The sequence below is a fragment of the Equus asinus genome, chromosome 8 (genome assembly GCF_041296235.1).
Source record: "Equus asinus isolate D_3611 breed Donkey chromosome 8, EquAss-T2T_v2, whole genome shotgun sequence".
NCBI classification, from domain to species: domain Eukaryota; kingdom Metazoa; phylum Chordata; class Mammalia; order Perissodactyla; family Equidae; genus Equus; species Equus asinus.
This window is the reverse complement of record NC_091797.1, coordinates 78,324,710-78,348,884: the sequence shown is the minus strand read 5'-3', so window position 1 is coordinate 78,348,884 and position 24,175 is coordinate 78,324,710. Positions and strand designations below refer to the sequence as shown.

At 43.6% G+C, this 24,175-nt stretch overlaps 2 protein-coding genes across 13 annotated transcripts in view; one reads left to right on the top strand and one right to left on the bottom strand.

Moving 5' to 3' along the window:
* Positions 1–14,164, bottom strand: part of ACAD10 (acyl-CoA dehydrogenase family member 10) — a 50,771-nt gene extending 36,607 nt beyond the window's left edge. For 3 of the 9 annotated variants that reach the window (XR_011505334.1, XM_014858663.3, XM_070516062.1), the window contains exons 1-4: positions 13,975–14,126; positions 9,713–9,912; positions 4,162–4,310; positions 2,377–2,571 (exon numbers count right to left, since the gene is read on the bottom strand). Coding sequence is in view for 8 of the 9 variants with exons in the window: in XM_014858663.3 (XP_014714149.3) it covers positions 2,377–2,571; positions 4,162–4,310; positions 9,713–9,911 (543 nt within the window). In the remaining variant the exon portion in view is untranslated. Of the gene's footprint in view, positions 1–2,376; positions 2,572–4,161; positions 4,311–9,712; positions 9,913–10,146; positions 10,263–13,783 lie in introns of those variants that run through there. The other 6 variants (XM_014858664.3, XM_070516063.1, XM_044775869.2 and 3 more) reach the window with 5 other exon arrangements.
* Positions 14,157–24,175, top strand: part of BRAP (BRCA1 associated protein) — a 28,553-nt gene continuing 18,534 nt past the window's right edge. The window contains exons 1-5 of one of the 4 annotated variants that reach the window (XM_014858665.3): positions 14,157–14,438; positions 16,184–16,345; positions 17,034–17,232; positions 18,600–18,789; positions 23,949–24,062. In XM_014858665.3, coding sequence (XP_014714151.1) covers positions 14,357–14,438; positions 16,184–16,345; positions 17,034–17,232; positions 18,600–18,789; positions 23,949–24,062 — 747 coding nt within the window. In that variant the 5' untranslated portion in view covers positions 14,157–14,356. The remainder of the gene's footprint in view (positions 14,439–16,183; positions 16,346–17,033; positions 17,233–18,599; positions 18,790–23,948; positions 24,063–24,175) is intronic. The other 3 variants (XM_044775873.2, XM_014858666.3, XM_070516069.1) reach the window with 3 other exon arrangements.

The following is a 24,175-nucleotide window of genomic DNA, read 5'->3' as shown; positions in this document are numbered from 1 at the left end:
CATCTCCTCTCATCAGTGATTATGTTTTAGGTGAGGAAGATTGGCCCTGGGTTAACATTCCTTGCCAATCTTCCTCTTTTTGCTTGAGGAAGATTGTCCCTGAGCCAACATCTGTGCCAATCTTCCTCTGTCCCTGAGCCAACTCTGTGCCAATCTCCCTCTATTTTGTATGTGGGACAGCACCACAGTGTGGCTTGATGAGTGGTGTAGGTCTGCACCTGGGATCCGAACGTGTGAACCCCAGGCTGCTGAAGCAGAGTGTGCAAACTTAACCACTACGCTACTGGACTGACCCCTGAAAAAATTCTTAAGACTTAAGTTTGACAAGATCCCTGGCCTTCTCCTTCTGTTCTGTTTCAGAAAATGAGAAAGCTCTGGAGATCTGTTTCACAACAATGTGAATATACTTAACACTAATGAACTGTATCCTTAAAATGGCTGAGATGGGAATTTTTTTTTCTGCTTTTTTCCCCAAATCCCCCCAGTATATAGATGTGTATTTTAGTTGTGGGTCCTTCTGGTTGTGGCATGTGGGATGCCGCCTCAGCACGGCTTGATGAGCGGTGCCATGTCCACACCCAGGATCCGAACCGGTGAAACCCTGGGCCACTGAAGCGGAGCGTGTGAACTTAACCACTCGGCTACCAGGCTGGGCCCTGGTTACACTATCTTTACCCCTATCAAAATACTTTTTTTGCCTTATAGCTTTAGAAAACAAAAACCTAAACACTTTCTCTTGAGGAAATGGGTTTTCAAAACTCCAGATCTTCTACAGACCAAAAATATGAAAAGCCATCAGAAAAGCTGCTGGACGGCAGATGCCAGAGAGTTTGTGAAATCTGAATGAACACGTGCATGGTTTTACAGAAGCTCACAGGCCTTTTAAATGGCAGCTTCTAGTTGCAGGGCCCAATATGAGCCTGGCCAACTTAATTTGTCCAGATGAACATATCCCCATAGCCACACTGGATGGAAGGAGTCTCTGAAAATAATCACAGTATACTGAAGCCTTAACTATGTGCCAAGCATTGTACAAAGTATAGAACGTATAGCCTTTGCATACATTTTTCTCTGGGATCCATGCAGCTACCCTATGACAAAGAAACTGCTATTCCTGAATTACAGGTGAGGAAACTGAGGTTCAGGGAGGCAAAGCTATGGCCCACGGTCACCTGGCTACAAGCTCCAGAGACAGGATTGAAACTGGCTGAGGTCCCTGAGCACTCAGAGGGGAGGGAGCTTGGTGGAAGGCTGTGTTGTGGATGAGCGGGGAAACCAACAATCAGGGCGGGTATGGAGCCAGGAAAGCTGTACAGAGGGGAGAGAACTCTGTCTGTGAGGGGCTTTCCACAAGGGGGAGGGAGGTAGAAGGTGAAAACAGCATTAGGTTGGGCAGTTAATTTCCAATGCTTGTGCTTTGAATTTCCACCTGTCAATTCTACTAGATTTTATGTCCTGTAATAGCACTATCTAACAGAACTTTCTACGATTATGGCAATGCTATATCTGCACTGTTCAAGAGGGAGCCACTAGCCACGTGCGGCAACTGAGCACTTGAAATGTGACAAGTGAGTATTCCAGAGAGAAAGGATTGTGTCTGTCACATTCAACACAGCATCCCTTCATGCCTAGCCCAGCGCCTGGCACACAGTAACTGTTCAATAAGAACCTGTTTTCCGACTCAGTGAAGTTTAAGCAAGTCATCCATCAATAATTCACATCTATCCCAGGATAATGATCTATTTTCTCTTAGCGAAGTAGGAAGACCATCTCTTGCCTCAGGATATTCTCAGGGTACTTCTAGAGTATAGCATCGTGTGCTGTGTCCAATACAGTAGACACTAGCCATATGTGATTATTTACATTTAAATTAAAATGAAATAAAATTCAGTGCCTCAGTGACACTAGCCACATGTCAAGTGTTTAACAGCCCTACGTGACTAGTAGCAGCCATACTGGCCATTTCCAGTACCGCAGAAAGTTTCACGGGACAGAGCTGGTCTAAGAATTAATGCCGTAGAAAGAGAGGGCAACGGGTTGGTCTTTGAAGAGAAAAGGTCAAAGGGCCATGAAGACGCAAGGGCTGACGGAAGCATATGTCATGTGATGACTAAGGTTCCAATTCAGAATGGAAGGGCCTCTCTAATGCTGAGGTTTCAACCAGCGATCAAAGCCCAGAAACGTCTGACCTTGCTAAGAGCTCAGTGATGTTCTAAAAGTCCTCTTTTCAACCTGTTATGCCGAAACCTAATTTAGCCAAGTGTCTGAATACAAAACCCACTCACTCAAGACCTGCTAAAAGGCAGTGTTTAATGTTGCATCCTGCAGCCAGGACAGAGACCCTGTCTTGAGCGTTTTGGATCACTGCAAGCTTACCACATCAAACTGTTTCCGGTCCAGAGGCAAAAAGCTTTTCCCATCGGGAAGATAAAAATTATTGCTCAAGACTGCAGTCCGCAGGCCTTTTGCCCGAATTTGAGTTATGGCCTCAGTCATCACTGGGAACTGCTTCGCAACTTGCTCACTGGTCAGCAGAGAGAAAAAGGAGTCCACAGGCACACGGGTCTCTGACTAAGAATGAGGGGGAGAGGAAAACCAGCAATCACTAAGAGCTAGGAGGACTGATCACCAACAGAGAAAATACACATTCCTCCCTCCTACTGCTACCTGGTTGTAAGAGCCGGGCCCTTGGCCTGCTGCCCCTGTGCAGAACTTTGCACACCAGGCTGTAAAAAGTGACTCAGAATTAGAGGTACAATGGTTAGGGAATTGAGCTATTTATATCAATATTCCAGTTAAATGAGTTCCTTATTTCACTCATGGACTGTCAATGTAAAAAGGTATCAGAACACCATAAGAGGATACATTAAACTCTAAAAGTGTATTGAGCAGATGTAATTTAATTTTTAACGATCCAGAAGACATTTAACAATTTGGTATTGCCTCAGCATCACCATTAGGAAGTTCAGTTTCTGATCGTTTTTTTTTTTTTTTAAATTCAATCTACGTGGGTTTTGAAAACTCTTATGTTATCATATTTCAAAATCTGCAAAGGCAAGTCTGCTATTTTACACACACACACACATTTTATAACAGCTTTATCGAAACAAAATTCATATACCGTACAATTCAACCATCTAAACTGTATAATTCAATGATTTTAATATATTCTGGAAGTTGTGCAACCATCACCACAATCCATTTTGGAACATTTTCATCACCCTAAAAAGAAACCCCATACCCATTAGCAGTCACTCTCCATTCCTCCCCTGCCCCCAATACTCCCAGTCCTAGAAAATCACTAATCTACTTTCTGTTTCTATAGATTTACCTATTCCGAACATTTCATATAGTAAATGGAATCATACAATATGTGGTCTTTTTTTTTTTTTTTAAAGATTTTATTTTTTCCTTTTTCTCCCCAAAGCCCCCCGGTACATAGTTGTGTATTCTTCGTTGTGGGTTCTTCTAGTTGTGGCATGTGGGACGCTGCCTCAGCGTGGTCTGATGAGCAGTGCCATGTCTGCGCCCAGGATTCGAACCAACGAAACACTGGGCCGCCTGCAGCGGAGCACGCGAACTTAACCACTGGGCCACGGGGCCAGCCCCAATATGTGGTCTTTTTTAACTGGCTTCTTTCTTTCACTTAGCATAATGTTTTCCATATATATATACATTTAAGATTATGGTAAAATATATATAACATAAAATTTACTATTTTAACCACTTTGAGTGCACAGTTGAGAGGCATTAAGTACATTCGTTGTTGTTCAACCACTAGCATCCATCCACAGAATTATATTTTAAATTATATGTTAGCAGGGTTATTGTGAAGGTTACACAAGCTTAGAACAATGCCCAGTATAGAGGCAAGGCTCAGTACTATTTTTTCAATAAGCTTTCTGATCAAAGCCGTTATGCAGACAGCGCCTGTTTCCGATGATCAACAGCTGACGGAGGGGCTTAGTAAAGAATGTGTGTACTTACTCACATAGGAAATGAAAGCTGAGTACCTAGGCTGGAAGAAATAGCTTAAATACTTAGAACGAATGACTAAGTTCTCACTTCTTTATCTGCAGTTTAACCAACTTAATGGAAGAGTGTTGCATCCACTTCTCTAGGCAAAAAGAATATGGAAATTCAAGTATGTTTATCACTCACAATCTCAGAGCAGAGTCTCCCAAATTCTTGCAGGAAATCTTCTGTTGTTAGCTCTCCTCTCATAAACGTCATCCAAGGCCCTTTGTCACCACCCGAGATCAAGGCCTTCAAGATAGTTCCGGAGGGGATCTGATTTTGGACCTCCCATTCTAGAGGAAGGAAAGTAGGCCATAAGTGAAATACATCGACAAAGGGCTGGGGCTTGGGGAGCTCAGGGCAATGACATGCCAGCTCCTGTGGCATCACTGTGGTGCCAGGTGGGTTCTACTGGGAATTCGGGAAAACTCAGGAAATCCAAAATCTCAGCCTTGGATCGCTAAGGGAACAGCGATACTAATTTGTGTGACTGAGGGGATAGTGCTGCTAAGCGCTGGGTCCTTACCACTCGCTTGAGGTGACTGTGGACACTGCATTATGAATTTCCTTCCCTGGCACCTTGTTAGCCGGCTCCTAGAAACCAGGTCCCTCACACGGTCCTGGCACATGGTACGGAAGTGCATGAGGTAACAAGCCAGGCTCCGACAGCACTCCAAAACCAGCCCTGCATTTTGTCACCTGCAGTAACCCTTTACGGCAGTGTAGCCGGCACATGGAAACAATCACTGGGGAGATGTTGTCTTTGTGGAATACAGAGGAAAATTTCTATCCACAAAGAGGCAGTGATGGATCAGCATTTGTGGATACTGGGAACACTTGGGCAGGGTTTGCTTTTTCTTGTACACGGTTGTTTTCCTATAATACAGCTGCTACAGGGCAAAAGTATATCTAGCATTCATAGTTATATCTAAGACATAATATACTTTACACACAGCTTTTGTTTTGATAAAGTAGTGCCTGTGCATTGAAAATATTTCAGACAATATAGAAAGGTATGAAAAAAGAAAGCAAAATTACAAGAATCCCATTCTTCAGAAATAACTGATGTTACCAATTTGGTGTATGTCTTTTGAGAATAGCAAGACTTTTTCTTTTTTTGGTGAGGAAGATTCACCCTGAGATAACATCTGTTGCCAATCTTCCTCTTTTTTTTGCTTGAGGAAGATTAGCTCTGAGCTAATCAACGCCCATCCTCCTCTATTTTGTACGTAGGATGCCTCCACAGCATGGCTGATGAGTGGAGTAGGTCCATGCCCAGATGTGAAGCCATGAGCCCTGGCCGCTGAAGCAGAAAGCACAGAACTTTAACCACTCGGCCACGGGGCCAGCCCCATGAGAAGAGCGAGACTTTTAAAACTCAATCCAAAGAATAATACTTCTTTAATTTTAGAACTAAAGTGTATAGCATTTTTTACAGTCTCGGAGTTGGCAAGCATGTGAGGAAGCTGGCACCCTCACACACTGCTGATGGGTGTGTAAACACGTACAACCTCTACGGAGAGCCAAATTTTAAATGCACATACGTTAGATGTAGTGATCTCACTTCTAGGAATTTGTCCTACTGATATATTTATAAAAGTAAGCAAAGATTATGTACAAGGCTGTTTGTGCAAATTGCTCATAATAAAAAGAATTAGAAACTTCAATGCATATTAATAAAGGGCTTGTTAAATCACTTATGGTAAATCCACATACTGGAATAGCACACAGATGTTAAACTATATAAACTTGACCAAGAGTTGGCAAAATACGACATGGGGGCCAAATCTGTCTCCTGTTTTTGTAAATAACGGGCACAACATAACTGGAAATAATGGGAACATGACCACACTTATTCGTTTACTATTGTCTATCACCACTTTCTCGCTACAACAGTGGAGCTGAATAGCTGCGACAGAGACGGGAGTGCTCGCAACGCCTACCTAGCCCTTTACAGGAAAAGTCTGCTGACCCCTGAACTAACCCGCCCTGTGCCTACTGATGGGAGAAAGCTGCCAAGATACTCCACTGGGGCAGAGAGACAGAGACAGGTATGGAGCCGCTTGCAGGGTACGGCGCAATTCGTATATGCAGGTTCCGCACACACACTCTTGTGTGTATAGGCAATTTTTTGAAGGATAAACAGGAAATCTTTCACAATGATAACCACTGCAGGCTGGAACTGACTGAACAGGGCTGGAAGTGGCAACAGGAAATTTACCTTTTCATTTTTTTTTTTTTTAAAGATTTTATTTTTTCCTTTTTCTCCCCAAAGCCCCCCGGTACATAGCTGTATATTCTTTGTTGTGGGTCCTTCTAGTTGCGGCATGTGGGACGCTGCCTCAGCGTGGTTTGATGAGCAGTGCCATGTCCGCGCCCAGGATTCGAACTGACGAAACACTGGGCCGCCTGCAGCGGAGCGTGCGAACTTAACCACTCGGCCACGGGGCCAGCCCCCTTACCTTTTCATTTTATACACGTTTAGCATTGGCTAGGCAATAAATGAGGTTGGCATAACTGAATTTCAATAGGGAAAAAATTCAAATCCCTATTTCACACCATCACAAAAACACACTGCCAATAAGTTAAATACCCAAATCAGAAAAATAAAACTCTAAAACTTAGAAAACGATACAGAACATCTTTATGAACTTGAAAAAGGAAATACTGTCTTAACTAAGACTCATAAAGCTCAAGTCATAAAGAAAACAACAGATGATTGTGATGACATCAGAAATGAAAACTCTAGTATGGCAAAAACACTATAAAAAAAAATAAAAGACAAGTCACAGAAGGGAAAAAATACGTGCCAGCGATATAATACACAAAAGCTTATTACTGCAAATCAACAAGAAAAACGAGCAATTCACAGAAAGGGAAAACTGAATGAGCAATAAATCTACAAAAGGAAAGAAAAGCTCAACCTCCTGGCAAATCAGAAAAGTGAATATTAAAATAACAGAAAGAAAAGAACAAAGATAGCATTTTTCATCTATCACACTGACAAAAATGAAACACTCTGATTATATTATACTCCCTGAATGCAATGCTAATGTGTTTTGGCCGCACCCTGAAGCTTCTGTCACGTGCATACTAATTTTACAGTAAACTAGCAGCTTAAACCAGGGGTTAGCACCCCTTCTGAAAAGGGCTATACATGGACAATATGTCTGAAAGGGCATGGCTGTGTGCTCCAAAAAAACTTGATTTTTATGGACACAAATTAGAATTTTGTATAATTCTCGTGTCACAAAGTATTATTTTTGTTTTGACATTTTCCAACTGTTTCACAATATAAAGACCATTCTTGGCTGATGAGCCATACAACCCACACAGCAGGCCAGATTTGGCCCACAAGCTGTAGTTCACTGACCCCTGGCTTATATGTAAAAATATATTAAGACCAAGCTATTTGAGGTGATATTAATTCTAGTGTTTGCTATCAAATGACCCTTAAGATGGTTCATTTGAAATAAATAACATTAGAAGTTTCAGTCAAGAAAAGAGCAAGAGGAAAGCAGAAGGCCTCGCTCCCTGGCTCATTCGTATGTCCCTCCAGCACTTCCTGAATGACTGAGCCGCCTGCCAGCTACATGGGAAAGGCCAAGTGAGCAATTTCCAGGTCCGGGGTCCCGGGTTCTCAGAGCCCCACAGAGGAGACACGAACGCATCCCAGCGCTAACTAAACCACGCCTGGTACAGGTTAACCCAACAGGGGAACAGGCTAGCCAGGGCACTCTAACTAAACCACGCCTGGTACAGGTTAACCCGACAGGGGAACGGGCTAGCCAGGGCACTCTAACTAAACCACACCTAGTACAGGTTAATCCGACAGGGCAACGGGCTAGCCAGGGCACTCTAACTAAACCACACCTGGTACAGGTTAACCCGACAGGGCAACAGGCTAGCCAGGGCACTCTGCCCAGGGAGGAGGCCAGAGAAGTCTTAACAGAAGGGAAGTCCTGAAGTCAGTAATAACAACCACCAGAAGATTATAAAGATTTCAGGCACTGTGCTGAATAACATACCATTTGACTCGTCCTTTACAAGTACAAGTAGGACGTGAAGAGGCAAAGGAGGCAGGGAAGGGTAGCCACCAGCAGAGGGAACAGAGCTCGCAGAGGCACGCGAGTCTAAGTGTGCTGGCGCATTCAGAGAACATCCAGTAGTCCACAGCAGCTGAACTATGGGCACACACGGGAAACGCTCTGACATGAGGACAGGAAAGCCAACTGAGGGCCACCTGTGGGAGGGCCTGGGCCCCAGGAGAAAGCTTTTGGACTTAATCTAAGGGACACTGTGCAGGCATTCAAGGATTTGAAGCAGAGGAACGAAGGGATAAGATCTGAGTTTTAGAAAGGTAATTTTGGGGGCTGTGTGGAGGGTGGTGCAAAACCCAGGGGGCCAGAGGCAGAGAGGGGAGTTAGGAGGCTGACGTGATCGCGCGGGGAGGAGACGACAGGGGTCTAAACTTGGGTAGAAGCAGTTGGAGTGAACAGAAGCAAACAGGTTCTCAAGATCCTCTGGAGAAAGTCGAGAAAATTCCTGTCCAGTGATCTTTATGTTCTCTGTAAAAGAGGAAACTCAGCTGCCTGCCAAGTATGAAGGTTTGGGGTGGGAGAGTATGATGACTCTGTGGGAGTTTGGAACAGCCTTGTGGTAAATGCGAGAGGAACATGAGTGGAGGAATAGAGAGGCTGAGGGTCTCAGATGTAGCTAAAGCTCAAACAATGGCCCCTCTAGCCAGTTTGCACAGCTGGGTAATTTCCTACCCAGTGGCAGGGAAAACCTGTACTTGGGTTGCATTAAGGTGGGGAATTGCCCAGCCAGCCACCACAGCAGGTCAAAAGGACAGGAAGAGCTGTTTGGCACTTTTTCCTTCCTGCTGGTTGGCATGAGAATGTGATGGCAGGAGGTGAAGCAGCCAAGACAGACCATGAGGTGAAACTGGAAATGAAGAGTACTCACAGCAGAGCAACACAACAGAAAAAGCCCGAGTCCCTGACATCACAGGGAATATACCAGCCCCAGCTCATATACCTGGGCTTTTATGCAAAAGAAATAAACTTTACCTTGTTTCAGTCGCTGGTTTGTTAAGTTTTCTAACACTTGAAGCCAAAATGAATCGAACTTAAGTCAGTTGAACTGAGTAGGAAAAAAAGTAAAACCAGAAGGGGCCAATAAACAAAGGATCAGAGACTAGAGGTTTCATCCTGTAGGTCCAAAAGCAGGTTTAGAGGGAGGAGAGAGGAAAAGGGAAGGCTGTGATCAAAGGAGGGATTTGAACATGCACGATTTCAGAAGTAGCACAGTTCTCAGGGAAAGGTGGTTAAATTCCAGCAATAACAGTAACAACATCTACGGCAACTCTAAATTACTGAGAATTTAGGACGAGCCAAGTACTCACTGTGCTAAGCACATGCTTTCCACAAACTGTCTCACTTAACTTTCCCCAAACCCCAAAGAGGTAGCCGCTATGATCAGCCCTAATTTAATGATGAGGGACCCAAGACTCAGAGAAGTTGAATAATTTGCCCGAGATACTCAGCCACTAAATGATGCCTGGCATTTGATTCAAGAGCCAGAATGTCACCCACTGGGATACACTGCGGCCCAATGTTCCTCTGTCTCCCCTTATCACCATTCCCCCGCCCCCACCTCAGTCTCTGAAGCTGAAAGAGAAGGAAGAGCTCACCTGCAGCCACTCTCCCTGGAGAAGGAATGAGGACTCCACCCATGTCAAAAATCACCGCTCTGTAGGTGCCGCCACCAGAATGTGTCCATCGCCGGGCTCCCTGGCGCCTGCACTGGATGTGTTTCAGGAAGGCTGCCCTCCAAGCCCCCTGGAGATGTGAGGCCTGGAAGAGCTGCCGTATGCACATGCTGAGGACCATGCTGCGTGAAAGAAGGCAGAGGCACAGCTTGCCTTCGCTGCCTCCAATCCAGACCTCCATCCTGGAGCTCAGGGATGCCAACCGCACATCTCCACTGATCTCCAGCAAACGATTCCAACCACAACCAGAATTGAACTCAGTGTCTCTGCAACCCCCCCCGCCCCCCCGCCCCAACCCCACCATACTCCTTTTCCTAAGTTCCTTAGCTCAGTAAAGGGCTCCACCATTCACTTACCTGCCCAAGCTTAGAACACTGGGATTCTCCCAACTTCCCTCAATCCTCCACCAGCCACCTCAACTCTGGGAGCTCTGTGCTGTCAGTTCTTCCTCCTGAAAATCTCCGTCTACCTCTCTCCACTCTCACTGCTATTATCTCGCCCACAGATCACTGCAACAGCCTAACTGGCTCCCTTGCCTCTTCTCAGACCTCCTTCTCGTTCTTTCTTCACTCTTCAACCAGAGTCATTTTCCAAAACTGCACATTTGATCACATTGTAACCCCAATGAAAACCTTCATCAGCTCCTGTTGCCCTCAACATAACCTGCCTTAAAAGGCCCTCTAAGATCTGCCGCCCCCCTTCCGACAGCAACTCCACTTCCTTTTTCACCTTAACCTGGATGATCTGGACACACAAATCTGCATGCAGTTTCCTCAAACACATGATGATATCCTGCCACCAGGTCTCTGCATACGCTGCTTCCCTGGCTGGAATGCTCGCTTCCAACGGTTACCTAGTCCCAAACTGTCCTTTAGATTATAGTTTACCTGTCATTTCCTTCAAGAAACCTTTCTGGCTACCAGAAAAGACACATGAGGAGTCTCTCCTATCCACTCCCAAGATGCCCTGGACTCACCTCCTCCCAGCTCTCACAAGGCCACTGTGACACCTTCAGCCCTCCTACAGACCACTGCCACAGCCTCCTAACTGCTCACCATCGCCCTGTTTCTAGACTGACTTCTAAAAGGTTCAGGAAGAAATACACACACAACACACACATATGCATACAGATACATGCCTATATACACATGTATAGTGATGAACCAAAAATGGCAAAATGTTAACAATTAGTCAATCTAGGTGAAGGGTATATGATGAAGGGTGTATGAGATCACTACACTAGACTTTCCTATAGGCTTGAAATTAAAAGCTGGCGGAAAAAACAAAAATAATTAAAGCAAATTCTATTCGTAGTCAGTCCGTCATGAAAATCTTTAAGCTTCTGAAACAGACTTGTAGATACAGAAACAAACGGGTGAAAGTGAAAGAGGTGAAGGGGATTAAGAGGTACAAATCTCTAGTTATAAAATAAATAAGCTATGGGGAGGTAATGTACAGCATAGGGAACACAGTCAATATTACAATAACTTTGGTTACAGATGACCACTAGACATCGTGGGGATCATTTCGTAATATATACAAATAGAGAATCACTATGATGTAAACCTGAAACTAGTATGATACTGTATGTCAATTATACTTAAAAAAAGAAACATTCACAATTATCTAAGAATACCTGAAGTTTGGATTTATATTAACTATCATTAATGACGAATTCCCACCTACGCATATATTTTGCCTTGAGCTATTGATACTATGCTATCATCAAGATTAGCAAGATATTCAAATTTTTTCTACCTTCATCTCATTCTTTTATAACTTCTATTTTGTATGTCTTATAATACACTTGATATGTTAACATTAAATATATGTATTAATAAATATCCATAAATCATGAACAAAATCTTTTAAGCTTTTTATGTGATTTCTATAGTTAAAAAGCTTACTAAAAATCAAGTTAGGGTCAGCCTACAAGTTTATGAAAGTCACTTCAGTGCTGCCATAAGGATTCAATAAACTATGTTAAGAATCTAAAAAAAGGATTCTAAAGCAGTAAATCTTCAAAATGATATGTAATTGGAAATTTGCTGAATTGGGGAGTAAATTTTAGAATTAAAAATTTGGAGGTTGATTTGCATTTTGTTTTACTTATATTCCTAGGCCAAGGCCAAAGTTTATGATGGAAGGAGAAATTTATTTATAGGCTCCCAAAGTCATCAACACATTTCGTGTGAGGGCTTAACAGAGATGAAGTGTCTCTGGGGCCTGAAGGACTGACTCACCCTCACTGAGGACACTGTCCTCCACAGACTCCCACTAATGGATGAGTGGGCAATGCTCCCAGGACTAGCTTGCTTATTCCTTCCAACTAGAGTTGATGGTTCTACTCTAGCCCCTTCCCAACACAACTGCTCCAGTCTGTGGCACCTGCTGGGCCCGCTGACTGGAATGCCTTGCTGTATTCGCCTGGTGAACTTCCACTCATCTTTACATCGTAGCCTCAGCTTTACCCCTCTGGAAAGGCTGCTCTTTTTTTCCAGGCAGAACCTGGTACTACTTTCTCACTCCCATTGCTTTTTCTCTATACCTTCACTAGAGCTCTTACCCCGTTGCACAGCAACTATTTTCATGTCTATCTGCTCCTATAAATTGAAGCTCTGTAAGGCAAAGACTATCTTACTCATCTTTGTCTCTATCTATCACCTGGGACCTAGCAGTGTCGAGACACACAGCAGGTGCTTGGTATAAATATGAGTGGGAAGAATAAATAAACTGGATGAATCAGAAAATAGGTGAAAGCGGGGTACAGCCTTAGTGGTGGGCAGTCATAGAGAACTGTAACTTGCCCATCTCTAACTAACAACTCTACTTCTCTGGAACTGGCATACTCCTTTGGTACTGTAAAGAATATTTGTTTCTCCCTGCCTCTTAGAATGAGATTAGCATGAGAATATAAATTTGATACCTAAATTATGCCTTATAAATATGCACACACACTGTGTGGTGTCATATATTAGGAGATGGTTTAGTAAAGAGATTGAGCGTTGGCGCTGGAATCAGAATGCCTGGGTTTAAAGTATAGCTCTGCCACTCACTAAGCATAAGCTCCTGAGCACGGTACTCTCTCTGAGCCTCAGGTTCTTCCTCTGTAAAATGAGAATTATTATACTACCTGTTTTGTAACGTTATTACTATTACATAAGATAAAGTGCATATGGCATATGCCCTTTCACATAAATCAGTGATTCTCAACAGGTGGCAATTCTGGCCCCAAGGGGACCTTTGGCAATGGGTGGAACACTTCTGGTTTTCACCACTTGGTGGGAGGTGCTACTAGAACCTAGTGGGTCACGCCAGGGATGCACACACACCCAAAAGAACTATCAGGACGTAAAATGTCACTAGTGCAGAGGTTGAGAAAACCTGACATAAACAGTGTATGTTGAAACATATTTCACAGGGTAAAGTCGCAAGCTATATATACACATATATCATGTGGCTATGTTATTCCATACATAGTGCATATACCTACACATGTCCAGGATGTGCTGGGACACATCTTAGATATCACTATAGCACATACCTAAAATAGCTTGCTGTCATGTATGTGTCTTGTACGTATTGATTGTGGCTCTCCAATGTATATTCTAAAGGCAGTCCGACATACAGGAAAGAATGCTGAATCTCAGGAAAACTAACGTATATACACCCTCACGGCTGTACGACGATATTATCCCAATTTTACACAATAACTAGCTCAAGGTCACACAGCTGGTAATCAAGGTCGACTCCATAAGAACTGTAACTGTGTGTTCATCTTTTTCTCCAGCGTATCCCCACCACGCCAACAGTGCCTAGGCTCTCAGTAAACATTTGTGAAGTGATGGGGGGGGGATGGTAAGACCCAGATCTCTCTCCAGCGCTGAGCGCTTAACCAGCCCATCGCCCCACCTTAAGAGAGTCAGAAACACTGCCATCGAGTCCCTATGGGCCCTCAGAGAAGCGGATTCGCCTCTCTGAGCCTCAGCGTACCTCTCTTAAAGTGTGGCTGACACAAAGCAACCCTGCCTAGAGCCAGATCGAGGGGTCAAATACGACAAAAAGAGGCAAGAGCTCTCGGCGTAGCGCAGGGTCCTGGGCAATTCGGAACCCTCGCCGTCAGCTGAGGTAGGCTGAGGGCAAGGCCCTCGGGTAGGTTAACTCGGGCCTGGGTGCAAACCCACCGATCGGCCTAACGAGGGGCCCAGGGCTCGCAATCCCCGTGACTTGTCTCCTCCTGGACCTCTTCGACAGCCAGAGGCGCCGTTCGGAGGAGCTCAGGTTCAGGCACATCTGCGCCGCGACGCCAGTCACGTGGCCGCCATCCCACCCAATCGGAGCGTACGCTGATCCGCGCATGCGTGACCCCGCGGGTCAGCGACGGTGGCCGGGAGGCGGAAGTGGAGGTTGTTGTGGTGGGTTCGAGCGAGGAGCTGCTGCTGCTGAGGCGGCGGCTGCGGCGCTGAGGTGGTGGCGGCGCTGCCGGCCCCGGGCCGCTCGGCCTCTAGGCTCGCTTCCCAGCCTCGCCTGAGCCCGCCGGGGCCCGCGTCGGCCAGCGCCTGCCCTATGAGTGTGTCACTGGTTGTCATCCGACTGGAGCTCGCAGAACACTCTCCCGTCCCCGCTGGCTTCGGCTTCAGCGCTGCGGGTGAGTCCTGCGGCCGCGCCGCCTTCCCTGGAGCCCGCGCCCGGGCCCGGGGGGCTCGCCTTCCCGAAGTACGGCCCGGAGAAAGGCTGCGGCGGGGGCTTTGGCTCAGGGAGGAGCTGAGAGGTGGTTGTTCCCTCATCTCATCCCATCCATCCTTGAGAGGCCTTCCCAGATGTCACCTCCGGGAAGCGCTCCCCGGTGCCTCCCTCCTGTGCCTTTCCGCGGCGCTCGCCCCCCGCCCCGGTTAGAGTCGAGTTGTGCAAGTCCTTCCCTCCGGGCTTGGTGAAGGCAGGGACTGGAGCCCCAGCCACGCTGGCGGGCCCGGAGTAATTAAGTCGCTCCTCGCCCTGTCACAGTAGTCCTAACTAGCGCTAAAGTTTGTACACTTCCTGGATCCCAGCTCTGGGCTGGACACTTTGTGCGCGTTATCTTCTTTGTCTTCGCGTCAGCTCTGTTGAGTAGTTGTGTGGTATGCCCTTTTACAAGTTGGCAAACTGAAGCCCAGCGATTAAATGACTTCCCGCCATGATCTGTAAGTGGTGAAGCTGCGATTCTAACTCAGAGAGCTGGGCTTGCGTCTGAGCTCTTCGCCGCCGCCGCGCAGCTCCTTCGGTGGGGAGTGCGGCCATCACTGGTTCCTCAGACCTCGGTTCCCTGCCAATAACGTATATTCAAGAAATACTCACTGAGTGCCCACTGTCAGCTGCAGCTTTAGTTGTGTGCAGAATCAGATGTGGCCCCTGCTTTAAGGGCACCAGAGTTCAGTGGGGGAGACAGATCAATTAAGTAAGTACGCAGTAAATGTAGAATTACGACTGGGATAAGTGCAGTGAAGGTAAGGAAGAAACAGTTTGGAAAACTGTTACAAGAGGATCTGTTTGATTTGGGGAGGGGAACTGGGACCGGTGGGGATGGTGTCATTGGAAACTTACCTGAGGATGTGAATTCTGGGAAATTAAAGATTGAATATGATTTAATGGGTTACGGGCAGCTTTCAAAGGCTCACAGTGATCTCTGGGTTGTGAAGTTCAGCTAAATCGACATTAGCCACGTTTACACTTCTACCGTTAGTCATTGATTCATTTAGTCATTGATTCAGTCACTGATTCATTGAGTCAGTTACTCAACAAATGTTCTTAGAGCTTCTAGTGTGTGCCAGGCAATGTGCTGTAAGTGCTAGGGATACAGTGATGGGCAAAACAGACCTGGTCCCTGCCCTGGTAGCACTTATATGAAGGATATTTCGGTGGAGTCTCCAAATTCCTTTTCCATTTCTGTGTTTCATTGACTTAAGACAGTGCTCGCAGATTTTTCACGGCATGAGGCTAACGCAGGGTGTTTAAGAAGGCTAACCCTAAAGGCTTTTGAAAGTTTTGTTTATTAATGGTAATGACTTGATACTTTCATTTTGGGCTCAACACACAATTTCACTTTACCAGGTATTTCTAAAATGTTGGTTCCTCTGGGCATAATCACCATGACACCGTTCTTAAGCTCTTACTCTTGTTGATTTGCTTTGAAGTGCGTGATTTCCCTGTGTTTCTGAATTTACTGCACTGAGTGTTTATTGACTGTCTGCTGGGCACCGTCGGAGCCCCAGAGGTGAGGGAGATGGCCACTGCAAAGGCATCTTATTATCTTGGGGGAGGGCAGCAGAGGGAAAAGGGAAAACTATCGATGGATACATTGAGAGTGGAGAGGAGCTTCTTTTGTTATCAGGTATTAATCATTCATGTGTTCTTTAGCAGGGGAAATGTCTGATGAGGAGATCAAAAAGAAGACACTAGCGTCAGCTGTAGCCTGTTTAGAGGGGAAGTCACCAGGGGAGAAAGCAGCCATCATACATCAGCATCTTGGCCGTCGAGAAATGACAGATATGATCATTGAAACCATGAAGTCCAACCCAGGTATGCTTTCTAAAACCCTGGACTCTTTTGTAATGTTAGTCCCTGGTTGTCTGTTTTATACATGTTGTTCAACGAGCCCGTGATTTTGACCTCTAGCGTACTTTTATCTTTCACTGCCTATGTGCCTTGCATGAGGTGGTCAAGCCACATTTCAGCTTCTCCAAATGTTTCTTCTAAGTTAATCCTAACAAACTGGGTTGATGACTCTGTTCAGTGAGGAGAGCTACTTACGTCCTAGGTCAGTGGCAGATTCTGAATGAATCCAGAGAAGCATGTTGTGTCTCCCTCTGCTCTGCCAGCTCACTCCAACCAGGGGAGTGGACGTATACTACCTCTCCGGCATATAGGTGGTCAGAACTGGTAGGTTTGGTTTTCAGGCTTGACAGCCCTGAACATTTGTCCCACTTAGGAGTGCATGATGGAGATACCGGCTCTTATTATGGTACTGCCAAATGTAAGTCCCATCCTTGAGTTTCTGAGGGTGTTAATGAGATTTTTATGGGGCAAAGAGTGCTTTCAAGTTGAGATACTCCTGTAGGTTAGCTGTTCTATGGATTTAGTTCTTAATGCAGTACGTTACAATTTCTCTGTCAAAGTTTAGTCTTCTAACTGGAAATCTTAATCTAATTAGAATCCTTCAGTATATTTCCTATGAGTTTATAATCTGCTAATTTTTGATTTGTGAAAGATGAGCTGAAAGCTACACTGGAAGAAAGGAAGTCTTCAGAAGCATCCCCCACTGCACAGAGAAGTGAAGATCAAAGTAAAGAATGCGTAAACGCTGCTCCCGATTCTCCATCCAAACAACTTCCAGAACAGATTTCCTTCTTCAGTGGGAATCCATCAGTTGAAATAGTTCATGGTATTATGCATCTATATAAGACAAAGTAAGAGAAACCTTTTTCCTTTTGAATGGTTCTGTTTTTTGCCTTAGGGCAGAGAAAAATCTCATGCCCTAAAGGAAAGTGGATATTTTAGGCTTCAAAACATAGTACTTTCATATATCGTGTGTTAGAGAATTCTTAGATGTTTTACATTTGGTTAATCTTGTAGATTGGGGCAGAGCTTCTCCTTATAAAAGAATCGTTTAGATACACTTGAGAAAATACCTAGGAAAACATTCCCTGAGAAGGTAGGCATGCAAGGTGATTGGGAAATTGAAAGGAAGGAAGATGGAAAAGAAAAGAAAAATTATAAGTGATCCATAACATCACTGTAGTCTTGTATCCCCACCAAATCTTAACTAAAGAAGCTGCTAAGATGTCAATTAATAGATCGTAAGGTCATCACCTCTTTTCACCCCTGTCTGAGGTCCAAACAAAGCCTTTGGAGACCAAAGCAATTGGCTAGATGATCTGTAAGCTGGGCCATCAGCTCCTTGGATGATTGGTAGCCGATCTCTTTAAAGGCTGTCCTTGTCCTAACTTGTGTGCTAGGTCCCCCCTGGGAAACAGTGAATGCTCATGTGGCTATTTTGGATCACAGCTGTTGAAGTGAGTTTGCAGCATTTCAAAAGTAAAGTGCATTGTAAGAGGTTTGTCTTTCCCCTCTATGCCACCTATTCCAACCCAGCAACACTTTCCGTGATCTCCAGAGTCACATCCTCATGGTTCAGAGTTCTCTTTCTTATATTTAGAGCTCTTTTCTCATCTAGACCCTTCGAGAGAAGTCCATAGTTAGAGAGTGCTTCTAAGTCACCTAATGACAGATTATTATTAAAAAATTAATGAGAGTAAAACACTTTGCTTAATATAGATTTATAACCACAACAAGCCTTTAACTGAAGATTAAAAATTTCAGTGGTGGGTGTGATGTAGAACATTTCAAAGCTTACCTTAAACTCCATGGCAGATATGTTTAAGGGATTCTGCATTGACCCATGTAGTGTGTATTTGCACGTAAATAAGCTGTTCAAGTTGATTTGTGAAGTACAGTCATGCATCGCATAACGACGTTTCAGTCAGTGATGGACCGTGTATACGGCGGTGGTCCCATAAGATGAGAACCATGTAGCCTAGGTGTGTAGCAGGCTATACCATCTAGGTTTGTGTAAATACACGCTATCATGTTCACATAATGATGAAATTGCCTAACGATGCATTTCTCAGAACGTATCTCTGTCATTAAGTGATGCGTGACTGTATTACGAGTTTTATTTTTTCCTATTTTCTTGGACATAAAAGTTGTCTAATAAGTATTGTCTGAACTAACCATACCTCATCTATTGAAGACAGTCTAATTATTGTCTTATTAGTAAGATGACCTCCTTAAAAGAAGATGTGAGGCGCAGTGCCATGCTGTGTATTCTCACAGTGCCTGCTACAATGACCAGTCATGACCTTATGAAGTTTGTCGCCCCATTTAATGAAGTAATTGAACAAATGAAAATCATCAGAGACTCTACTCCAAATCAATATATGGTGCTGATAAAGTTTAGTGCACAGGTAAAAGTTAAGATATTAAAAATCTCTTTGCCACAGAAACTGTTTTTTTGAAACTGTATGATACTAGCTGTGTGTGATTTACAACATTTTGCTATTAAGATTCTTGATATACATATCTTCTGGGATAGTGTTGTAATTCTAGAAATACGTCTAAATTCACTAGCAGACACTCAACTCTAATTCATACTCATAATTTTTTATAAAGCAGGTTGGGTATGAAATCTAGGGTTTGTTTATCCAGTAGTAATTATTCTAGTAGAGCAATAGTTCCCAAACTTTTTGAAGTTGACACCATATTATTATTTGCCATTATAACACTGTGCCCCTGCTTCTTTCATTCTCTTTTTAAAAGATCTTCTTTGGCACATTTTAGAAAATAAAATCCATTTTATTTTTTAAAATTTTGGTGACAGGAGGGATTTTTTGACATTCCTTGAAGTGTTAAAGATACTTGAGAGTTCTGATTGGAAATCACTACAATAGAGAGATAGAAACACTGAAAGAAAGGTGATATTTTAGATTTTTAAAAGTACTTGTGTATTATAACAGATAGTTTTTGATAGAGGAAGGTTTTGCCATTTAATCCATTTCACTTGTTGCGTTAAGCAACACTTGCCGTGTGCCTCAGATGTAAGGTGTTAGAAAGATATTCTCTTGGTTTTATAAGCTCATTCTTTTGAATATGCATGTTTCTATATGAATATAAAAATGAGATAAGCTTTCCGTATTATCCAGGTTATTAAAGAGCTACCCTGTCTGTAGGTTTCATTCGATTTGGCTTTTTTAATAGCCTGTTATATTTGTCCATTAAAATTTCATTAGGTTTTGAAATATAGCTTTGTCAAAAGTTACTTTTTTCATTGATAAATAGCTTCTTGAATTTGCTCCAGATGAACAGTTCCGACTTGCAGATTGACAAACAAATGGGTGTGCCTGTAGGATCATTTGCTATTGCCTCTGAGCAGTCACCTCTGTTGATGGGTGAAAGGGAGCCCAGGATGGAAGGCCTGCTTGTTGTCTCCTCTTAGCTCATTACAGAATCCAGAGTTGACAGCAGTAGCAGCCTTTCATTGGCCATGGGGAGGAAATCAAGAAAAGCGAGAGTTTGATTATATTTGTACCTGTTCCATAGGCCACAGAAAGAGAACCTTAGTGTGGAGTTTCCTGTACAAGAGGGTACACAGTTGTTCTCTCTAACCTTTACAAAGCACCCCGCCATTGAGGGAGACATTTCAAACATGTATTTCAACTATCCTATAGGCTTAGATTTCACAAGTTGACTTCGAGAACAAGAAAGCACTTAACTGCTTTCACTGACTCTCAAGAGACCTTCCAAGGTCACTGAGGAGCTTTGCAAACAATGGGCAAGTGGCACCTTAAACCTTTTCAATCTGGTAACACATGTAGTAGTAAGGATAATGATGATAGTGTGCCACCTGTATTGACTGCTTATTCTGTACCACTCACCAAGTGCCAAGTGCTTAAGGTGCAATGTCTCGTTGAATCCTCACTACAGCCCTATGAGGTAGACAGGTACTGTTGTTATCCTTGTTTTACCAACAAGGAAACTGCAGAGGGGTTACTGATTTGCCCAGGGTTACACAGCTGGAAATAAGTGACTGAGCTGAGATTTGAGCCCTCACTTTTAATCTCTAGGGTATACTCCTCTTCCAGTAGGAGGGGGATGAAAGTGTGGGGATGGGGAGATAGTCACTGTTTGCAAGAAATTGTGTAACAGCAGTATTTTAGTTATAGCTTCTATTTAATTAAGGGCAGTCAACAAGTAACACATAAGAAAAGTCAAGAAACAGATTGGGAAAAAATGTTTAAGGACATGTTAGACTTTTAAAATAGTCTGAAGTCTAATAAACCCACAGTACTAATTGTCTAATAAACCCACAGACTTCCCTGTAGCAAGTGCTACCCTTCATAGCGTGCAGATGATACTGTGAAAATTTTCTGTTAACTGTTAATAGATTTTCTTTGTACTTCTGCACTGTCTCTCTACCTCTGTCCTTTGACCAAGTGCCGGTTGTTCAAGTTGATGGATGTTTTCTGAGACTCTGAAACAGCTTGCTCCATGCTCTTCCCCATGGGGATAGAGCCCTTGACCTTAGTATCATGAGTTATATTGCTAATGCTGGATCTTGGGGTCCAAGGCTCATCCTATAAAGGATCTTCTAAGACCTAAAAACACCATCCTGGTATAAGGCTTGAAGTTGTTAAATTGGTATTGGGCCCTAATGAGAATAACAGACTCGTTAACTACCAACTGTTAAGCACTTCCCAGATAGACGCCAGGCCTGTGCTGAATGCTTTTCATGCAGTAACTCCTTGAGTCCTCTCAACAATGCCAGGAGGTAGGTGTCATTGCTTTCATCTTTCATAATTGAGGAAACAAGCCGGGATAGGTCACTTACCCAAGGCTACGTAGCTAAAAGTGCCAGAGTTAGGATTCAAACCCAGGCAGCCTGACTCCATAGCCTGGGCAGCTAACTATATTTTTATTCCTTTCTTTTGCTCACCAGAGAATTTTTATTAAAAACTAATAGGCCTTCTCTGTATCTTTGCTAATCTCTTAAATTTCTGTTGGCCTCAGCTTTATGCTGGAGGTGTTATAAAGAGATGTGTTTACAGAATTGTACTGTGACCTTTAGGAAACTTGGTCTTTGGGAAAGGAATTTTTTTTTTTTTTTTTTAGATTTTATTTTTTCCTTTTTCTCCCCAAAGCTCCCCGGTACATAGTTGTGTATTCTTTGTTGTGGGTTCTTCTAGTTGTGGCATGTGGGACGCTGCCTCAGCGTGGTCTGATGCGCAGTGCCATGTCCGCGCCCAGGATTCGAACTAACGAAACACTGGGCCGCCTGCAGCGGAGCGCGCGAACTTAACCACTCGGCCATGGGGCCAGCCCCTTTGGGGAAGGAATTTTTAATTCATCAAGACACAGGAAGGCAAGAGGGGGTTCAGTTTTGTTGTTCTTGGGGCCAAAAAAGGACACATAGCCTCTCAATAGAGTATGTTGGTTCATTTTTATTCCCTTGCATGCTTAGGACGGCCCAGGAGATCCCTCTTGAGAAGTGAAAATATGTTCTCAACACTATAGTTGATCACTGATGGTAAAGGAACCTTGATCATAATAGGTTTTTCTTTTTCCGAGTTTATCCTGAGAAGAGAACAATAAAAACAAAGGACTAGAAAAAAACAAAAGCTGGGTTTTTTTAAATTGGAGGCTCCACACAATGCAAGCATTTTAAGTAAAAGAGTTGTTTCTTCTGTTTTTTTTGTAGTTAGCTTCAGCCTTTTGTTTTGTGCATTTCAGTGGTGGGTTGAAGTAGGAATCATGTGTACTTTGTTCCCTACTCTCCTGCTTGTGCATAGCACAGTGCCTGCCACATGCTGGGTGCTCAGTAAATATTCAGACAAGTGAAGTACGTTTCCAATGCTAAGATTTTAAAGAAGAGATCAATGTGTTCCAAAAAATACTTTTTTTCGGTATAGATAAACAGCTCCCACAAGGAAGGAGTAAAGTATCTGGTATTGAGTAGGTTTTGTCACATGCCCAGTGTCACAAACCTTGTCCCTTCCTCTGAGGAGGCCTGGTTGCTTGGTGAGCATTTATAGAGCTGAAGGTCTGAGGAGGGGTCTGCAACTGCAACCCACTCCTGGTGGTGCTTGAGGCCCTGAAGAGCTGACCCGTGGCCTTCACTTCCTGGCAGTCAGTTCCCTCGGTCTATGAATCCATTTGTTCACTCTGCTGCTTACTCATCCAAAAGCATTTTGTTGCTCTGGAAGAATGAGGGAGGCCATTTTAGGTTGCCTCCTCTTAGTTTTAAAAGGATTTATTATCCATGAACGAGCTTTTAAAATTTTGAAGTTAAAATGCACTGTATGCAATACACAGGTTGTTTCCCGAAGAAAAGCCACCTTTCCCCCCCAAAAAAACTATGTTCAGAATTGATCATCCTTCCTCAGCTACTTAGCTCGTCCTTCCTCAGCTGCTTAGCTTACTTGGTCATATGAAGAAAGTATAAATAATCAAGAATCTATACTTCAATTACATCATCAGAATGAAATTAAAAGCTGCTGAAAAACTTGTGGTGGCTGCAAGATTCAGAACTCTAGGAAGGTAGACAGGCGTGACTGTTTTTGCTTGGTACAGACTGGAATCTCTTCCTAGAGGCTGACAGTGCAGCATTTCACTGTTTTGCAGAACACATTTCTCCCCCAAAGCAGCTTGTCTTTATTGGTAGGACCAAAGCACACACCTTTCTACATTTGAGCTAAAGCCCATTTGAGAGTGAGATCCAGACAAGCCTTGGCCTCCCAGCTGCCTCTAAAAATTGCTGAGTTTAAAAACTGGAATCATCTCTTTGTTGCTTTCTACTAAGGCTAGACTGGAAGGTTTAATTTACTCGTGTCCATTTTCACAAATGCACATGTGCCTTCGCAGCATTTCCTACAGGGACCTCTTGCCCCTGATTCCATCTGTCTTCTACTCCAAAGCAAGGAGACTACTAGTATTTTAAAATCTGGCTCATCTTGACCGTTTGATCTTGGCCAAGAATTTTGCTTTTGGTATTACACACTTGGTTGTTTAAAACCTCCTAATGGGATCCTTGTCTATCATGTATTATTAATATTTGGTTTATTGAAGAGAAGGAGCTGGCTTTTCACTCCATACCAGTTCTACTGGTCCTTTATTCTTTCTAACGTAGATGCTGACTTTTTTAAAAAAGAGCTCTTCTCTAACAATCGTGAGTTATGATCTGGTTCCAAGCTTTGCAAAAATAAGTGTTTACTCTCAGCTGCCGAGAAAATGCTGACTAGAGGGAAAAAATACTGGTATCAAGGGAAACGTTGACTTTTGCTGGTTGAATATTAAAATTGTACTAGCTGTCAGCTTATTGCACTTCAGTAGCTTCTGCTACTTCAAGTAAAACTATCCTGGATCAAGAACATTGTAGAGGTGTACGGTGTTGACCTGCAGAGTTCTATTAGCCTATGAACCTGCTTCCACAGATGTTACTTTTTGCTGTCTCTCCTAAGTATAAATTTTAGAAGCTGATGAAGGGAATAACTGAAGCCGTGTATCTTGAATATAAAGCAAATTTTCAGGATCTCTCTCTTAATTTTTTCCTTTTCCCCATTGGTATACCTAGGCTGATGCAGATAGTTTTTATATGGCATGCAATGGCCGCCAGTTCAACTCAATAGAAGACGATGTTTGCCAGCTGGTCTATGTGGAAAGGGCTGAAGTACTGAAATCTGAAGATGTAAGTGTGAATAAATCTTGTCCTTGATATAAATATCTCAGAATGGTATAAAGTTAAATGTTAAAATATTTGTGGGGGCCGGCCCGGTGGCGCAGCGGTTAACTTCGCACATT